This window comes from Sciurus vulgaris (assembly GCF_902686455.1).
Source record: "Sciurus vulgaris genome assembly, chromosome: 2".
NCBI classification, from domain to species: Eukaryota; Metazoa; Chordata; class Mammalia; order Rodentia; family Sciuridae; genus Sciurus; species Sciurus vulgaris.
In genome coordinates, this window is record NC_136462.1 from 63,919,543 (window position 1) to 63,940,570 (window position 21,028).

At 34.9% G+C, this 21,028-nt stretch overlaps 1 protein-coding gene across 1 annotated transcript; it reads left to right on the plus strand.

The window, feature by feature from the left end:
• Positions 1-3,572: 3,572 nt before the first annotated feature.
• On the plus strand, positions 3,573-20,464 carry LOC306649509 (uncharacterized protein). The gene is made up of 4 exons (XM_079120525.1): positions 3,573-5,606; positions 7,691-7,780; positions 9,719-9,812; positions 20,200-20,464. Exons 1-4 carry the CDS (start codon positions 5,537-5,539, stop codon positions 20,267-20,269), a joined length of 324 nt encoding a protein of 107 aa, XP_078976651.1. The 5' UTR covers positions 3,573-5,536; the 3' UTR covers positions 20,270-20,464.
• The last annotated feature ends 564 nt before the right edge of the window (positions 20,465-21,028 follow it).

Below are 21,028 nucleotides of genomic sequence, written 5' to 3' on the forward strand. Positions count from 1 at the left end.
AGTGGAAGCCAGAGAAGTGTTACAACATAACAAACTGAAACAAATCAATGCCATCCTGTAATTCTATAACAAATGAAAAATACTTCAAAAATGAGAGCAAAAGAAAAAAACACTTTCATACAAAAACCAAGAATACTTCATCAGTAGAACCTCATTAAATGAATTTCTAAAGCAGAAGTAATCACCTTAGATTAAAAACAAACATGTAGAATGAAAAAAATTATAGTAATAACTATGCACATAAACAGCAAGCTCAATAAATAATAATAATTCAATAGCAAATAGCTAACTCATAAATAATAATAGTCTTTGGAATTAAAGAAAAAGTATTGATCAATGTGTTTGTTGGAACAAATTCATGTAACAAATGCTATAAATATTTTTAAGGTTTAAGGAGGGTGAATATTATTTTTATAGTCTGATAAATTAGTTAAATATATCATAATTATAAGGGTAAGCACTGAAAAAGGAAAAATTTAATGTATAGTTCTGGACTAGTAGATGAAGCAAAAGTGTTTATAATACTTATTTAATATGAAAGAAAGCAGGAAAAATCACAATAATAAAGTAGAAAATAGACGATAGATTTAAAGACAACTTGTAAATAATATTATATTAAGTATAAACAAACAAAATAACTTGGTTAAAAACAAATATTATTAAATTAAATTATGAAACAACTACATTTTGTTTACAAGAGACATCTAAAATCATAAGAAAACAGAAAGATTGAAAGTAGCAGAAGGAAAAGGCAAGTCAAATCAGTAGTAATCAAACGAAGGTTTTTAAAGTTATATTAATGGGAGACTAAGTAGTTATTTGGCAGAAAAACAAAACAAAATAAACAAATAAACAAAAAACTTTACAGGTTGAGTGTCCCTGTATGTATATACTTGGAAATAATAGTGTTTTATAGTTCAGACTTGTTGAAATCTGAGAATCACGAAAATGTTAATTCCAACAAGTATGTATGTGTTCCTTGAGAAACTGATTTGGAAACTTATACAGATGAGCCAACATTAAAAAGTCAAGATGCTCATAAGAAAGAACAAGTTAGAAGATTTATTCTCCTCTATGTCCAGTCTAAGTATAAAGCTATCATAATAAGGTCTTAGGATTGGGGAAATAAATAGAAAAAATGATATTAAAATAGAGCCCAGAAGTAAACTCAAACATATATCAATGGTTGAGTGTAAACGAGATAATATTCCAGACCGGTGGCTAAAGGATAGACTTTCTTATACATTGCTGTGGGACAACTGATTGTCCATTTGAGGAAGAGATGGGAGAAGAAAGTGGATTTCTGTCTCCTTCCTATTGTCCTATACACACAGAGAAAAATCAGTTCAATGTAGATTTAAAACCTAAAGCATAAGGCTCTTAGAAGAAAAATTTGGAGATGTTGGACTAAGAAATTTTAATAACAGAAAATTCTTAAACCATAGGCCAAGTCACTGACCAATTCAACCACACTAAAATCAAACTTCTCGTCATTAAAAGAGAATGAAAATACAAAACATAGAGTAGGAAGAAGATATTTTCAATAATATATTTGACAAAAGGCAAGTGCTGAGACTATATAAAGAACTCCTACCTCCTGTTTTCTCTGCCAAATGAGAATTTAAAAGGCAACTTAATAAAAATGTCAGAGTCTTGACATGTGCTTCAAGAAACAAGAAATAAATTAATATGTTCAATAAACATATTGAAAGGTGTCAGTTTCATTATTAATGAAGAAAATATAAATTAAAAACAAAGAGAGATTGCCTTTTATAACTGCAAACCCAGAGAAATCAAAGGGTCTAACTACATCAAATGTTTGCAGAAGAAGTGAGTTTTTTCTTCTTGTTGCTGAACTTTGTAGAGCCACTTTGGAAAACAATTTTCTCTTCTTTAATAAAGTTAAAATACAAATAATCTATGACACAGAAATTCCATTCCTAGTATCTCTCTGTCATAAAATTTTATGTAAGCACATGACCATACAAATTAAAGATGTTCAAGGATACATTCTATGTAACAGCTTCAATTTGGAAATACCATTGACACTCCGGTGGATGAGACTGAGGTATATTCACACAATGAAACAGAGGTGAAAATGAACTATAGCTTTATACATAACACAAACAAATCTATGAAGCAAAAAGCAAGTTTTAGATGAATGAATTACATCTAAAGCTTGTAGTTTTCAATTTAAACAATGTTCACAAAGAGGTAAAGCTAATCCATAATAAAATGATAATGCTGTAAAGAGCCAAGAGGATCTTTATGACATGGTGGAATGGTGAGAACCAAGGACGAATGAGATTGGGGAGGGGCATACCTGTGTGAGGGCTGGATGGACAGCATATGGGTGCTCTCTTTATTAACATCTCCACTTAGAGTGAATATGCTCAATTGTAAACTGGAATAATAATAGTACCTTCCCTTAAGGATACTTTGCCTAGAGAAGTGATACAAATAAAGGACTTAACATAGTCTGTCACATAGCACTAGTCCTGGGAATTCTTTTTTACTCTTTGCTTCTTTTTTATTAGTATTTTTTAGTGATACATAGCATTTGGATTAATTTTGACATAATTATAAAAGCATAGAATATAATTTGCTCTAATTCAATCCCTAGGACTTCCCCTTTCCCTCTCCTCCCTCTCCCCCCTGGTTCCCTCCCCTCTACTCTTCTGATTTTTCTCCTATTTACTTACAGTTGTTTTTTTTTTTTTTTTAAATTAGTGCCTTGTGGGTGTACATAAAGGTGATATTCACTGTGCTGTATTCATACGTGTACATAAGAAAGTTAGGTCAGATTCATTCCCCTGTTCTTCCTGCATCCTGTCCCTCCCCAGCCCTCAATCCCCTTCCTCTACTCCACTCAACTCCCTTAGGAACTTTCTACAAATAACTTCTTTGTAGTAATATTTGTGTTTGATCCATATGGATGTATTTTCTTAGTTGCTTAACTAAGTTCAGTTAATATTACTGACTAACCAGAGAAGTCATAGAATATAAAATTTAAAGGAGTATAGAAGAGCTAGGACTAAAAGCCAGTTTTCTTGATATTTTTTCCATTTTTTTTATATCATATGATAAACAGGTATTTCCTGGTGTTGATTTCCAGCTTGATTAGGGAGAGTATTTGGGTACAGGCATGTGTATGTGTGCCAATACATGTTCATGAACTACATGAGGGCCAGGACCGTATCTTTCTCATCTTTGTGTTCATAGAATCTAGCAAAAGGTCTGACACAATAACTTTTGAATGTTTAAAAATAACATACATATTTCACTCATTCAAATATATGTATGTCAGAATATGTATGTGCATACACACAGCTGTATATACACACATACAGTTAAGAAATCCTTGCATATACATTTACACACACATCATACACACTACACAATGAAAGCTGACAAATATCACAGCTGACATTGTTTTGAGTGCTATGTGACAGACTATGTTAAGTCCTTTATTTGTATCACTTCTCTAGGCAAAGTATCCTTAAGGGAAGGTACTATTATTATTCCAGTTTACAATTGAGGAAACTAAGACTGAGCCAAGATGCTATCCATGTCAGTGTGCTCCAGAGCAATGCTCTTGATCAGTATACTGTACTATCATAATTTTAATATGAAAATGAAGGTCATGATTCAATTCAATTCAATTTAATTCAATCCACTAAACATTTATTGCATATCAGTATTGATCAAATACTGGTTTTGAAACACGAAAAATGGATAAGACTTTTTCTAAGATTGATCATTATTTAGCCAAAGGATAGAAATTTCATTTTAAAGGTCTTTCCAAACAGTATATCCAGTAAATGGTTCATAAATGAACATATAAACCAGTGAAACCAGCCAGTTCTTTGGAATTGATGTATAGATGCTGGTAGAAAGATGTTGAAAGAGTTTCCCTTTCCCTTAGACTGCTAAAATCAGAGTGAGAGGTTGGGAGATTGGGGGTTGAATATGAGACATCAGTAATTTTCCCCAGAGGATGTTCGTCTGCAGGAAAAAAGGGCCAGGACAAGGTTGGCACACAGTGGGAGGAGACTTACGAGCTGGAGGAGCTAGAAAGAGGTATGACTGTTTGGTATCAGTCCTGGGTTTTAGTGATGCTTAAAGCCTGGACATTCTGGGTGAGTGAAAAAAAAAAAAACAAAAAACTATTTTCTGCATGGACTTGAAATCATTCTGTTCCTATGGCAAAAGTAAACCTCAGAAGGGCATTTGCTACTCTGTTCAAGCAGCCAAGTCAGAAGACGGAATTACAATATATATACTGGTTATAAATAAATAACTTACTAAGATAAAAATGTATCTTATCAAACTTTACATGATAACTATCAGTCAGAGTTTAGAAAAATTACAGATAACTCATACTTCCTCTCCTGACTTAACATAGAATAAGACTGTGACTTGCAGAGTAGTAAATGAGAGAATATACTCACTGTTCTGTGAAAGAAAACAGAATGTTGGTGTAGAGTCAGGAGGTGGGTGTGGGGTGTATGGTAGCATGTGGAGTAGAAATTGTCTACATGTGGGAGAATAGTAGCTATGCAATCTGGTATAATACTTCACATTGATTAAAAAAATACAAGTGACTCAGAGTCAGGCAATTGACCTGGGAAATATTTTTGGAAGAATAAGCTTTAGCTCTGACTCCAGTCCTTTATAGGTGGGCATGGTCAAAAAAGCATGCAGGGCCACAGTTCAAAAGGGTTACTGGTATCAAGTGAACCTTTGTGTTTCAGCTCTTACTCTATATGCATATTTATTTTGTGCACACTACACATTTACCTAAATAATGGTAAAAGCAATTGGATACATTTTAGGAAAACAAAACTCATTTTATGTAAGATTACAAGGGTGTATTCAATAAAATATATAGAATAATGATTCCTTTTCACCTCTCAAATTGGAAGGTATGTAACAATAGCTATAACTACCTTACTTTTCCCAGCCAGACTTCTTTTTCAAGTCACTTGAGCAAAAAGAAACTTCTGGAAAGACTAAGATCTGAGATACGAAAGCAGACAGATTCAGAGACTGGAATAAAAATGAAGACCTATTTACCAGTTGTAGATCACAAAATCAGTCAAGACGGGCAAAGGTAAGGGAATTCGAGGACCAGAGAAACATTGCCCATATTGTAATAAGTCACCCAAATTTGGTAGCTTGAAACAACAAATGTATCTTACAACTATGGAGGTCAGAAGTTCTAAAATTAAGGTGTTAGGAGAATTCATTCCTTCTGCAGGTGATAGAGGAGAAGCCATTTGAATTTTCCTGTTTCTGTATAGATTCTCATGATTACTCTGGGCCCATGTGAATAACACAGAATGACCTTCTGAGCTCACGATCCATAATCACATCTCTAAGTCCCTTTTGCCACATAAAGTAACATATTCTCAGGTTCTGGAGATTAGGATTTAGACATCATGCAAGGGGATGCAATTTTTCTGTCTACCACACCCAGATTTATGGCTACCCTCCTATATTACCTTTCTAACTAAACCCAGAAGTGATTCGAGGAATGAGTCCACACTCTTCAGAACATCTGGTTTGGGAGCAGAAAGTGGGGACTGGAGATCAAACAAAGCTCAGTGAGTACAGTTGCAAATTCAGTGATAAATTGTTTTTGGCCTCCAGTCTGCTAAAATAGTGTTCTACAATATTAACTTTTAGATAAAATTATCTGAAGACATTTTGACTCTCTAGCCAATATTTACTGATATTCTGTTTGTGGTATATTAGGAAAAAAAATGGCAATAATAATTTCTACCTCAGAAGATTGTTCTGTGGATTGAATGTAGTAATTATGGAAAGTTTCTACACAGCACATGGCCTGGCATATAGCAAATACACAGTTTCAGCCTTTCTTGCTTGAGAACATGTGAGCTTTCTGGTTGTGTTGGCAGGCAGTCATATTTCAAAAACTTTCTGAATTTTGATTGTTAGTCAAGATCCATTTTTTTTCCCTGTAAAGTTATTTTCTTGAACACAGGAAAACTTATTTGAACTTCCCTTTTAACTCTGCATTCAGAAAAAATTTCACTTCAAAATTATTGGTGCATTCACCAGATAAATTTGAGCACAATTTAGTTAGATCCAATATTTATGCTTTTTTTTACTTTCTTTTTACAAATATTGATTTCTAGCATTCAAATTGGTAGTATGACTGGAGAGATGACTACAATGATATGGGTTCACTTTTGTAGCAGGTTTCCAGTGTTTCATAAAATCCCTTGGGAAATGTTTCAAAGATTTCCAGTAATCCAGTTGTTTGGTGTAAATGCCTCTCACCCGCCCAATGATCTGGGAAGTCATTGTTATTTCCAAAAGGCTTTCGTGTTATGTTCTTGTTTAACTGAAGCTTCCTTGTGAAGAAAACATATTGTATGTTCACAGTGAAGCTCCCAGCAACTTCTCTAAGATTTTTACCTTAAAGAAAATCATTGGTGTTTGTAATTTAACAACTGATGTTTTGAAAGTAAAATTATAAAGGCTGTCTTAGTCAATAATGGGTCGCTGATTAAATTCTGATGCAGAATAGTGAAGCCTCTTATGAGAATCTATTGCTCTTTATTATAATATAAATAATAAGTATCAAGGTTTGAACACCACAGTTAATTCTACTGGATTTTGAATGGCATGCTCTGCAAGCGTCTTTATTCTGCCTCCATAACTCTTCAAGCAGAACACCAACACAATTCTCTACAAAGTTATCAGGGTTTCTCATGACTAAATGAATTGTTGCTTTTCTCAAATGAATACACTCTGCTTTGCTTACCCAAATGGTAAGAGCATTATTATATATTGAAAACTGTTTCTTCAATTTGAGAAAATTAGCAATGCATTTTCTTTTGCTAGATCCTTTTCCTGGATCATAAAAATTATCTAATGTAGTTCAGTTGAGAAGCAAATAAGAGTCCTTTGTGGGAAACCCCACATAATAGAAGATTACACAGCATCTAAAATATCCCAAATGTTCTTTGTTGAGACAGATGGTGAAACTATTCAACACAAGCTGCAATGTCTCCATTTGTAATATTTAAACATCTGAACAGTGATTGATGGTGCTTCTCTTAGTAATGTAATAATTTCATCAAAAGTCTTGTTTTTTAAGTGTAGTAAGAGTAGTAAGAGATCTTAGTTTGCCATATGTTTGGGTCCCTTATATAGTCAATAGCACCACACTCCAAAATACCTCTGTATATCATTTCACTGTAAAATAAAATTAAAGTCTCACAGCATGTGAATCCTAAGAAGAGTAATTTAAAACATCAAAATTTTCACTGGGCCCCAGAGCAGCCATTTGAAGTCTGCTCAAGTTTTGTTGTGGAGGTTGAATTCAATTGTCTGCCAAGACTATTTCAAAATAAATTTATACTGCCAGCTGCTGTCCAGCTTTTATTGCCAAATAAAGCACATTGCTTTATTATAACTAAAAATTGACACAAATAACTTCCCCCTCTCCAATGTAGCCTACCCAATGAGGAAATGCCTAAGAAGAAAAAGTTAAAACAAAAATTCAAAAGAAACAAGAACTAAAGTTCACAACACAGTACAAAATTCAAGGTACTGAAAATAATATTTGCATTCAGAGAATCAGGTCAATTCAACTTTTGCTTTTGTTGTCAAGTAATGATTCATAATGGAGGGATTTTTTGTTTGTTTTGTGAGACAGGATCTTTCTGTGTTGCCCAGGCTGATCTTAAACTCCTGGATTTAAGTGATGGTCCCACCTCAATTCCCAGAGTGCTGGAAAGACAGGCAGGTATGTTTTAAAATAATACAATATTGTCTTTATTTATTTGTTGTTTATTTTTATTTATATTTTTACTTAGAAACTCAAATAAATTGCAAGCATTACCTTGTGATTGGCTATTCAATGCATATAATCCTCTGAGAAGTTGAACTGGTGAATTAAGGAAAGTAGGGTCTCCTCTTTCTTAAAAAACTTCCTCGGTGATTTTTTTTCATTATGGTTCAGTTTGGCCCTCAGTCTCTCAGAATGAGAAACTAAATTGTGTTTCTACTTCTTATTTGTACCTACATCTTGAAATACTCAATACTCATGGGTTGAATGATAATACCAATTTTGTAGATGATTGTCTGAACCTGGAATGATTACATTTGTAAGACCAGTACCCTTCTTCAGGAGTGCAATTACATAAGAAATAAAATTATAATGTCAAGTTACTAATTAATAATGATTAATAGCTATTATAGGGATAGCCACCCTTAGAATGTTAATTCTTTCTCTATTGGAATAATACTGGAAGCCAGCTAATTATTAGAAGGTTGACTACTATTTGTATTCCCTAGGGTACAGACTAATATTTTAATTTTAATATTAATATTATAGAAACTCCAGAATACAATGATTTTTACCTAATAATTCTGTAAAAGCTACCCTGACCCAGGAAAGCCATTTAGGGGACCTAGATTCCTGCTGTGGTGGCTTTCCATTACTTTTCAAAGGTTTCCCTTTCTACCAGGTTGGAGTTGTCTCTTAACCATGAACATAGTTGGATGTGGTGGCTCACACCTGTAATTCCAGTGGCGTGGGAGGCTGAGGCAGGAGGATTGTGAGTTCAAAGCCATTCTCAACAAAATCGAGGTACTAAGCAACTCAGTGAGACCCTGTCTCTAAATAAAATACAAAATAGGGCTGGGAATGTGACTTAGTGGTTGAGTGACCCCGAGATCAGTGATTGAGTGTCCCTGAGTTCAATCCCAGGCACCAACAAACAAACAAACAAACAAACAAAACCATGAACATCTTCTTAAGGGACAAGAAAGAGACTGTAGGGATGAGGTGAGAGAAGGGACACATCTTTATTTTGAAGCTATTATCAGGAATATCACAAAATATTCTTCTCATATCCAATTGACTTGGACATTATAATATGATCACCCTGGCTTCAAGGTAGGCTGGAATACATAGTCTCTAGGGAAATAGTCATGTGTCCTGCTAAAACTCATTTGGGCACATAGGTGAGTTTAGCAGAGGACAATTAGGAGTCTTTCCCAGCATGTGGTATCTGAACAAGCAAAGTCAGTAGAACTAAATGGTTAATAGAATTAGTTTGTCACAGGATATTCCAATTATAATTGAGTATTCAGCCTCCTTCTTTCCTTCATTCATTTGTAATGCAGCTTTTGACATGAAGTGAGCATAATAAAATATGTAAAATATCAACAGCAGTGGTTGTTACCTACCTCTTGACATTTTTATGAGGATTAAATTAGTTAACACATGCCTTTAACACGAGTACCTGGAATAGAGAAAGAATAAAACAAATGTCAAATCTTATTATTGCAGACATTACCACTGTTATGTATATTTAAGATATGTGCACATACATGGCAAGTTCTGCTGCACTACCAGACTCTGTGGATCATACTGCTTTAGAGTTACTCTTAAAAAAGTCTTTTGTTATTTCTAAATGATTATTTTGTCACTTTAAAAATGAATTTTTCCCCAAAACTGTATATCAGTTTGGTAAAAATAAGAATTTGTTTTAATAATTTATTTTCCTATTCATACATTTAGTTTATTTAGGTCAACATGCTGTTTTGATAGACTCAGAAAGCTCTTAGACAATAGTATTTATCTTCAGAAATTGCATGACCCCCAAATAACATGCTGGTATTTTTTGCTTTATTAAAGCTTATGTTCCTAACAGATTGACTGACTTGTTGGTTGCAGATATTGCCATTCCACTGATGAAGAAGTGTGACCACAAGTACTCAAGACATGGATCCATATTGTATCATAATCTTTCTCCAATTGTTGGTCTTGAGTAAATATCTTAGTATCATAATAACCAAATTGTTCAATAGTAAAATGTAATGGAAACTGTTGTGCAAGTGTTATTCACAAGACTATCAGAGATCAATGTCTTAAAATATTGTAGATAAAGTGATTTTGATGATTAAGATAGATGAAATGTTCCTCCTACTTTCCACTCCCTTCACCAATTATTTATGTTCCACTTCTCTTCCTCTTCCCATATCTATTTATATTGCTTGATTCTCTCCCTTGTATTCTTAATGTCTTCTACTAGTTATTTCCTAAGAGCATTTAAATATGCTCAAATAGCTCCTCCAATTAAAACAAAAATTAAAAATTAAACAAAAAAATCTCTGCTGTGGTTTGAATATTTGTTTTATTCAAAACATTTTGAAATGGTCTTACTGTTATAACAGTATTAAGAGGTAAGATCTATGTAAGGTGATTAGTCCATGAGGGGTTTACCCTCCTGGATGGTTTAATGCTTTTATAACAAATGCCTTTCAGAAGTGTCCTCCCTCTTTGCTCTTCTGTTCTACTACCATTTGAGGAATACTGTTTTTCCAATTCAGAGGATGCAGCATCTCAGTGCCTTCTTGGAAGAGAAGATTAGGCCCTTAGTAGTCAACAAACCTGCTTCACATCTTGATCTTGGACTTTCCAGTCTGCAGAAGTGTGATAAATAAATTTCTGTCCACTATGAGTTATCTGATCCCAGGTATTCTGTTCCAGAAGCACAAAATGGTCTAAGACAGCTTCTTTCAATCCCATATTTCTTTACGTATTTCTGCACTATGATTACATTCTCCACCCTTTCAATTTGGAATCCATCTCACCAGTCTATGAAATAAATCAAAATGATATTTCTGAGTTTTTATTGTAATGTTCTTCTATTGCAAGTGCAGACTCTGTTGAATATTCTCTCCTTAAAATACTATCTTTGCTCTGCATGACCTCATTCATCTGGTGTTTCCTTTGTCTAGCCCATCTGTTTGGAAGTCCTCCTCTTATTGCTTTTCACATTGAGCTTTCTTCTCACTCCACAGAATCTCTGTGACCTCAATCAATCCCAAAGCTTCAATTGTGGCTAAGGCTATAAGATATTAATCTCAAGTCTTAGACACTTAAACTCCACATCTGTATATCCAACTGCCTACTGAATATTTTTCTTAGGCATCTCAAAGTCTAACATTTCCCCAAGTGTGCTTTTTCTTCTATCTTTTCAACCTCATTTCTGTCATCTACCCCTTTGATCAAGCCAGAAATCTGGCAGTCATCCTCGGTTCTTTCTTCTGCACCACTCTCAACATGGAGCGAAACATGAGGTCCTCCTGAGTATATCCCTTACATGCATCTCCAATCCATCCCCTTCTTTTCATTGTTACTACCACTAACCTGTTTTAAGTCATCATTTCTCTCACAGTCACTTACCCCAGGCTCCAAACTAGTTTTCCATCTTCCAATCATGAGTTTGAAATATTTTTTATCTCAATGTAGACAGTGTCATATCACCATATCTGATCATGTTACCACTTGCTCAAAATCCTTTAATAAAATCACATGACTTTGAATGAAAAATCCAGACTCCCTCTTTAATATGGCATCCATGACTCACAGAGTTCTTTGTGCTCCTGCTTACCTATGCTGCTTCATCTCTCACTGCTTGACCCCTCCATTTCATATTCTAGTCATGATGGACTTCTATCAGTTCTCTGAACATATCCTGCTCTATCACCTCCCGGTCTTATGAACCACATTGTCTGTGCATCTCCCTCTGTATGCATCCTTTCATGTAGGCAACTTCTGCCAATCCCCAGGTCTCAGATTTTTCCTTTAGAAAACCTTCCAGGTAACTTCTCCTTCTACAGGTCCTTATAGCATTCCATAAGGATGCTATAAGGATGAATATCCTCAATATTCATCCTGGTCCCTCAAAATTACTTGCTTATTTATCTACCTCTATCATTAGGCTATTAAGTCCTGGGAGAAGAGAGATTTAAGTACTTTAGCTCAATATCTAACAAATTATATGGACCCAAATTAACTGACTGAATAATCAATGGAGGAACCAGCCTAGCCCCTAGAAGAAGGCAGTGAAATGCCCCAAGATACATGGAAGAGAGAATAAGTTCCAAAGAGAGCAGTGATGGGTTTTCAAAGAATTGAATACAACATGTGGCCAACAGTCAGAAGCTCCATAAACAATATACATACACATAAGAATCTTTGAGTTGGTTAGAGTCAGGAAAAATTAGGAAATATTTGAGCTTTAGTAACTAACCAATTTTCATAGTCAATGACAATTCTTTTACAGAGGGTAGAACTTAAGGGAAGTTTTGGTCTCTCTCACCATCACATAAGGAGATTCTGATTTTTGGTGAGCTCCACTCCTATGCAAGCAAGAGCTTTGCAATTTTCTGTTTATGTTTATAAATTACACAAGATGAAACTTAGGATGGGCCTAAGGCAGATTTGTGTCATTTTGGAATACTGACTTTGCCAAGAAGGGCAAACACCAGTCTGTGTACTCTACTCATAAATATGCCAGGAGACCATTACATGGAAACTACCATTGCTGCAGCCTGGCATACAGACAGGTGTAAAACAAGTGACATGGGACCTCTAGGGAGCATTCTGTAAACATCAGAGATCTTAAAGGGCTGGAAGTACATGCAGACACATTTTTCTAGTCCTTTCTCCAATATCAAATAGAACTCAAGGTCTGAAGAGAAGACAGCACTTTTACCCCATTTTCTCAAGAATTCACTGTGGTAGGAAATTAACAGGGAGGCAGACTTTACTGCAACATATGGAAACTTTTACACCTTTGGAGCTGCCTAGGATAAGAGTAAACTAACTGCCTTACAAATATTGAAAATCACTTCACTTTCATGAAAAGAGGAAAAGCTACACCTTCTGTGTGAGTTGAAGTGGAGGGGACATGATGACCTCTAAGCTCTATTCTGATTATGAAATTCTATGATGTAATTTTTCTTGATGACTCAGAGGAGCATGATGAATAGGAATGACTGCAGTGTACGGTGAGGCCTTGAGGTCCTGAGGATCAGTGAATTCCTCCATATTTTCCTATAAGGCATTGCTCCAGGACTGGTGTTTGCTTTAGGCTGCATCCTTCTACCTCAGTACATCCCTCAGCCCAGGCTGGTCTGCTAACATTACAGATTGTCTCTTCATTTGAATGAAAAGCCTTGGAGGACAAGAAGCAAACCTATTTTCATAAGTAAGACAGGGTTTTGCCCTAAGAATGCTGTAAGTGTGATACTCCAAGACAATTTGGTGAAGGAATGATGAGTGATTTCTTAGGAGGGAAGGCTGCAGCTCCATGCATTCACCCAAAACCTAAGCTATGTAGATTCTTTGCTCTTCTCTGAGAATAACACCATGCTCCATTCTTTCTGTGAGTTGGATTTTCAACTACTTCTTCCCTGAGTTCTGAATGCTTACTTATCAGTTAAACCTCAGTTTAAAATTATTCTCTGGGATGCTTTCCTTGGACATAATTATCTACTACTATGTGCTCTTAAAATTTTATACATATTTTTATCATAAAACTTTCAAATTTTATCATAACTATTTATTCCCATTTATTTACCCAGTTAACACTAAGACCTTCTTGAGGATAGACGAACTCAACCCAGGTACAATCCTGGGCAGCTGAGTGACTGAGTGAGATAATAAATGTGCCACTTCTGACAAAGAAAAGCATGTGGCTGTAAGGCATTCATCTTATGGTGTACTTTTGTCCACTTTTGAATTCTCAACTTTGTTCTAAATCTAAAAATCTGACATCCAAATTACTTAGTGGAATGAGAATTTACTGAAAATACAATACATATACACACTCAAACCTCCCTATCATATTTTTTGGCTTTTTGTTTGTTTGTTTTGCGGTGCTGGGGATTGGACCCAGCACGGCAAGCACTCTGCCCACTGAGCTATATCCCAGCCCATCTACCATGTTTTAAACATTTTCTCTTTTGACAGATTTTGAGAAAATCATTTGTCATCACATTAAGGATCATATTTTATGAGATAAATGTGTTGTAATGAGGCCAATTCTATTATTAGATTTAAACTGACTACAGAATTATAAGGTAGAGTAAAACAGAGAGTTTTAGGCCATAAATTCAAAGTAATGTGTGAAACCATGAAGGAAATTTACCCACTAAATGTAAAGTTGTTAGAACCATTAATACATAAATTCATCAGATATGGGCCCCTGTGAGCACTGTAGTCAGGGACACAAACATCACTTCTTCCCGTCATCTGTCATTAAATAATTTCAAATATTTTGTTCAAAGAACAACTTACCTCACAATTGTTAAAAACAATTATTTGTTTAAGTAAGTGCATCTTTACTCTGAAAGGAAAATTATGAAAGATGATTGGGAGCCTAAAGTTTAAAAAACTAGTTCTATTAATTAATTACATTAGTATTTACATAAGTAATTTCAAAACAAAAGCCTTTACAATATAGTATTTCTAATGAGGTCTTAGAGTACTATTTGTAAAAGGGAATAGCAACTTTGATAACAATAATACAACTCTAAAGATATATAATACACTTTTCCAGCAACAATGAACTTCATATAAGTAAAAGAGTATTTCCTACCCTTGACCTTAAATAGATGTTTATTGCCATCACTAGACTTTTCACTTAAGATTTGAAAATGAGGTCATAGTTGATTTTTGTAGCAATGTTAAGTCATTTACGTTGAAAAGACTAAATGTCTTATAGATTAGAGATAGTCTTTAACTTTTTAATAGTTTGGCAAATTTGTCAATCAATTAGAGTGCAGAATTAGTTTTTTCCAAGTAGATAATGCTGTACATGAGGTTGGTGTGCTGGTCCTCCCTCAGCAACATTTTCAAGTGGTAATATACATTAAATACTACCAAGTTGCATTAAGACCTAAGTACTGCAAAGATTATGCAAAAATGAAGATGCTCTTATGCATGATTCAAGATAACACGTGACACAAAATGTATCTACATCTCAAAACTGAAATGACCCTTTACTTCTTGGATTGAAAACATTTTGGATAAGTGCATCCTAAGAGGAGAGAGATTATTTTTCCTCCTGTTCCACAGCTGTGCTGGTGTCCTGCGTAGGAACATAGTTTGCTGCATGATCACAGACTGAGCACTTGTAGATGATAAAGCTTTAGAAACAAATAGGTCCTGGATTCCATGTTGAGATGCTGGGAACATGTCTGCTTAATAATGTATGATGAGGACCTGGTCTATATTGGGTCTCGCACCTGTTCCATTGTCCTGGGGCAAAGGTACCTATGAGCAGTGAAGAACCACAGTGGGATATGAGGGAGGAGGGAAGAAGCTCCAAAGAATAGACCATAGAATAGCTCCATAGATTAGCTCCAGGAATAGACTCTGGACCACAAAGAGCAGAGATGAGATGAGATCACTTACTTCACACAGGGCATTTAGACCTCTCTGTGCTCCTTTCTGGGTATTTTCTGAAGGTGACATATTAGAAAGTTTTTCTCTATTTTTTCCAGTTTCACTCCATTATCCATCTCAGTTTTGTTTTAAATGATATAATTTTTCTTGGCCACAAATAGGTCTTAAAGGAAGGTGGAGAAATATTGAACCAAATCTGGAGAAAACTGGACATTAGATAAAGGGAACGAAGAAGCTGAAACTGGGAGAGAAAGTCAGAAGGGAGGCAGAGTCTACAGCCGAAAGGAAAAGGAATGGGCTGAGCATGGAGAAGGAGTTTGAGGATGATGTGTGAGAGAGGACGGAGTCAGCATGGGAGTTAAGAGATCACCTCTACAAATACTGGCAGAGTAACTACCTCTATTTTGTGAGAATTAGAGATATGAAGGCCATATTCACACTAAATTCAGTGCAGGATTGCACAACAGGTAAAGTTTGCCACACTTGGGGTCCTTTAACCTGAACACACCAAACAAGATGCAATGGATGTCTGTGGCAGACTCCACTGAACTAATGGTCTAGAAATCTGAGAGTTAGTCTCCACTTTGTCCCATCAACTCTCTGTATGATTTTTTTTTTTTTTTTTTTTTTTTGGCAACTCTCTGGGCTTCATTTTCAGTGTGCTGGAGACTGGACAAAAGTTACATCATCTCTTGAGGTCCTTACCACTCTTCCACAAGCAGATTTCCTATTTCTTGCCTGAGCAAACAGTTTTACTGGATTATTAAGCAGTCCATAGAAATGATTCCAGGAAAGAATGGAATTGACTGACTCATTGAACAATAGATCCCATTAACAAGTCTTTGAAAGCAAGGAAACTCCTGTAACCACAGAGCCACAGCAGATGTAAAATGGATATTTTTCTATTTAAAAATTTCTAGATGTGAAGTCTTAACCCTCTTCTAAATACTAGTATTGGTATAATGATGCCATGTTATTCAAAATTGACTTTAGAAAATAGTCTAAATGCTCCTTATTTTCCTGATAGAGTTGTTCACTAGACTAGAAGAAGTCAGTTTGCCAACTGCCTTATACCCATTTTTAAAAATATTTCCCATTAGGGAAGTCATCACATAACTCCAATATTAACAAAGTGACTTTCATCCATTATAAGATATATCCTAAAATCCTTATTATAATCTCATCCCCTTTCATGAATCACAAAATCCTTCTGAAGTTTAAACCAAAATGAGATATGAGAATGACTTTTCTAGTGAAATGTTATCTCTGTACTAAAAATCGAAGCTAACATTTACTGAACATTTTGTTTTGTGTAGGTTCTATACCAGCCAGAATCTAGTGGACCAAGTAAGACAGGCAGGTATCAGTATGTCTATGTTATACAAGATAACCTGAATCACTTGTCATAAGACAAATATTGAGTAAGTAACAGAAGTGGGATTTTACCCAAATCCATCTGGTTAAAATAGAATTATAGACAGGCTTCCCTTTATGACAGGAATACATTCTGGAGAAATGAGTTGTTAAGAGATTTTGTCCTTGTTCAAATATCACAGAGTGCACTTTTCCACAGTTAGGATGGTATAGTCTCTCATATACTTAGGCTGTGTAGTGTAGGGTATTGCTCTGTGGATACAAAACAGTACAGCATGTTACTGTATTGACTACCATAGGCAACTGTAATACAATGGTATCTGTGCATCTAAATGTGTGATGGCTATAAAGTTACTAGATGACAGGAATTCAGCTCCACTATCACTTTATGAAACACTTTATGATGTGTGGTTCATCATTGGTGTCAGCCTCATTATGCCATGCATGATTGTACTCAACAGGAGGAAGAAACACTGTTCATTTTCTGTGGTTTAAGATTTTTCAGTTCAGGTTCTCGTTTGCACACTGATGTTCCATGATGTGTATAGGTATCAATGTGCTTAGTACCTGACTCCAGGGACTCCAGTATGTCTTCTGATTACAGATTCAATATGCCTCTAAATAACAGGCAGTCATTAATGGGCATAGGCTCCTTGAACCTCTGTCCCTATTCTCTCCCTTACCTTCAGAGGTTTAAAAGCCAGTGATATTTATTCTACCTTTCAGCAAGAAAAAGAGAAATTAATACCCGTCCATCCTCACAGGTTTGTGAGAAACTCCTCTCACATGAGGCAATTTCTACTAGGGTGGAAATTAGTGTGTCAATTTTTTTTTTTGGGGGGGGGGTCAAAACAAAAAACTTTTTACAGCATGAAATACCATTCCATAGTGCTCACTTATGTTTGAGCTATGAAGGTGTGACCTGGTTTTGAGGTCAGTCTGAGTGATTCTGACTCATGATATTGGTAATTTAGCAACAAAACAAAGCTTCAAATTGGCAAAACTAAGGCTGACAGTAAATAGCATAGAGACCTCTGTCACTGTCAAGACTCATATATTTTTCCCTTTAGATAAGGACAAAATAGTTCATCTATTACACACATAATATTTAGTTCGACAAACCTAAGTAAACAGAAATATAGCTAAAGGTTAACTATGCAAATCTTCAGCTTTAGTTATCTTTAAAATTTTTAAAGTACATGTTTCCTTATTTAATGGTGAGACATGAGTCACCATAGTACAAAATTAGTCATGACTGAAAGACTAACTTTGAATAATTACATTCATGATAAAAATAATGATATTACCATAACATAAATCTTCTCAGCAAAGGGCATTACTCACATAACTTTATAGAGCAAAGAAATCAATGGTGCAATAGGTACTTCTCAGCTACTTCAGACAGGGACATAATTTTTCTTAAATATCTCAAGCATTAAAAAATTCATACCTAGTGAGAGTCTTTCAGTTTTAATTTTGCTCCAAGAGAAAAATCTCTTCACTAGTATTATATATTTTACATTAATCCTTTAGATGTGATTTTATTTAATATTAACTGTGTGGTTCATACAAAGAGCTTCCAAGCTCAGGTTAATATCAACATTGATATTATGATTTTCATTGTTCATGTTAATGAGTCATACTTATTTTCAAATTTTTTAAGATGCAGCCACATCATTCATTTTTGCAATGGGTTCATGTAATAATTTATTTATTGCTGATATTGGTAGCTTTATCAATTCTCAGGGTTTAATTAAAATACATCATAATATAGTATACATATCTGTAATACATCATACATATAGTACTGTGATTTTAGAGTCAGAGAAATTCATTAAAATTCTGTATACATCACTAATTAGCTGTGAGTTTGTGGAATCTAACAATTGATGTAAAATATAGATATTTGTCCTTAACTCTCTAGAGCACAGAAAGAAGTCACCTGGCAATGAGGCCACCGGAGAGCCTGCTGCCTTGAAACTGTTTGTGCTGTGGATTCTAGGGGACACTGCTTCACCAACTCTTCCTCCTCCTCCTGCTCCTCTTTCTCCTTCTTCTTATCCCAGGAATTGAACCAAGCATCACTTAACCACTGAGCCACATCCTCAGCGCTCTCTCTCTCTCTCTCTCTCTCTCTCTCTCTTTCTCTCTCTCTCTCTCTCTCTCTATATATATATATATATATATTTATTATTATTATTATGAGACAGGGTCTTCCTACATTGCTTAAGGCCTTGCTAAGTTGCAGAGGCTGGCCTTGAACTTGTCATCCTCCTGCCTCAGCCTCTCAAGTGGCTAGGATTACAGGCATGGGCCACCATGCCCTATGACTTCACTCTTTACTTGTTTTCATTGTTACTATTAGTACCTCTTTTTTAGTCCATTTTCCACAGAACTGTATAATGATGTTTATGAAATGTAAAATAGACTGTATCTTTCTCCTGCTTACCATCCATCTAACTATCTATTCATCCATTTTTCTATTTATTCTTTATCACATTGCCTCAGGTTTTTTTTATAATTCAAGTCTACAATTTTATATTATTAATATCTTTTCAAAGGTCAATACATATAAAATTAAAAAATTTAGAACAAAAATATAAAGAATGAAATCTATAATTTAGAAAAATTATCTTGGACTATAAGACTTGAACTTGCATTAATTATTTTGTTATCTATTCAAGTTCTTAATTTGTAAAAAATGATTTTTAGAAGTACAGTATAATAAATTATTTCAAAACAAAGCTCTTAAATATCATATACAAGTAATTCTGGCTTTATCATGTTATAAAAGTCCAAATTTGATGGCTGTGCTCTAACAGTAGTGTAGACATGGGCTTGGGTGTTTAAAACTTGTTTGTTTGTTCACACATTTGCTTGTTACTGGATTCTGTAATGTGATTTTATCCTCTCGTAGACCTAGTTTCTAGACCTAGCCTAAGAAAGCCAAGATCCTGGATTATCACGATCACTAAAGGGAAACATAGGCTCTGAAGTTCAATTTATAATGCAATACAAATGGAGAAAATGACACACTAGAATATACCAGAAAACATTTTGCATTGTGATTTCTTTTTAAATTGAAGAGAAAATAATCTTTATAGTATAATGTATCCAAACAAGATTCTCATATCCTCATTGCATTCGTTTGCTTACTCTTTTCCAGAAAAGGAGCATCTATTTTATGATACATTAAGACAAAAATATGCAGACTCGTATCAACCCAGTCATTTTAGCTGTAGGAGGTAGCCCACTGTGGAGGAGTCAAATATCCCTTGAGAGATGGTGCGTTTTCTTCTGCTCTGGGAGGGGTGAAGGCCCACTTTGGGCAATATTTTGGACATTTCCTCAGTAGTGTTACCCATAGTTCTTGCTTCAGATTGTTCTCAGAATAGGATCACATAGGTTCAGATATAAACAACTCATTTAAGAGCTTAAATATCTTCAGTTTTCCAAAGTTGTGCCCTTTAATATCTTAAGTGAAAGAAAGGCTTCTCAAATTTGGTGAAGTCCCAGAAATACCTGCAGTCCTTGTGAGGAAAGTATATTTCTAAATCTTTTTCCTGTTCTTTTGAATTCAGCCCATCTCTGGTAGGGTTGAAGAATCCAGTGACTGAAACTCAACCAACCTTGGAAAACACCAACTCTTGAAAAATGACTGTATATTCCAGGCATCAATGAGTAAGTCACAGATGCTTTCTGACAAAGCTGTCATAGAGGTGTGGTCATGGGTTCAAAATTGTTTACTCCAGGGTACTGGGGATCTAGGCTGGTGTGTTTTGCATTTTCAATACAAAATAATTGTAATTGCTTATATTTAAGATTTGACTTTTCCATTTCCTACTTTAGCCATGTTTATAACTAACAAATAATAACTGAAGGACCTCTCACAGGAGCTGGAATTTGCTTTCCCTTAAAATTAAAATGTGGTTATGAGTATTAAAATAATCTCTATTAAAGACCATTTTACAAATCAGTTAGAAAGTAGCCCCTAGAGTTTAATAAGACCTTTTAAAGGAATCTGTGCTGATAATCAGCACCTTAATTTTCAAAATGGAGAATAAAAATGGAAATAAAAGTGATGATTATGGAGGTAAATTGAGTGTGACCTGGAACCACAGAGTCTCTCTAGAACAAGGATTGGACAGCATTATTACTAGCAAAGTTTGGCTTATTTTCCTGTCCTGATGCTTGGGACACTAGATTTAACCTTTTTGTCATGAACTGTGAGCTACAGAACTGCTTCTCTCTTCCACTTTCATGTAATGTTATATGAACTTGACTTGTGTCAGACCCAGGGAGATGTGACTATGAGGGCTATTTCATCATGGTATCAAAATTTTTTTAAAGTAAGTGGTAAAGAAAATTTGAAAATGACATGTAAATATTTCTTTCATTTACATATTTTTA

Excerpts from the sequence above, each read along its gene's own strand:
- LOC306649509 (XM_079120525.1), top strand. The coding sequence starts at position 5,537 with ATGAGTCCACACTCTTCAGAACATCTGGTTTGGGAGCAGAAAGTGGGG. Across the intron at positions 5,607-7,690 it reads TGGAGATCAAACAAAGCTCA|GATCTTTCTGTGTTGCCCAG; the intron begins GTGAGTACAGTT and ends TTTGTGAGACAG. Across the intron at positions 9,813-20,199 it reads TCTCCAATTGTTGGTCTTGA|CCCATCTCTGGTAGGGTTGA; the intron begins GTAAATATCTTA and ends TTTTGAATTCAG.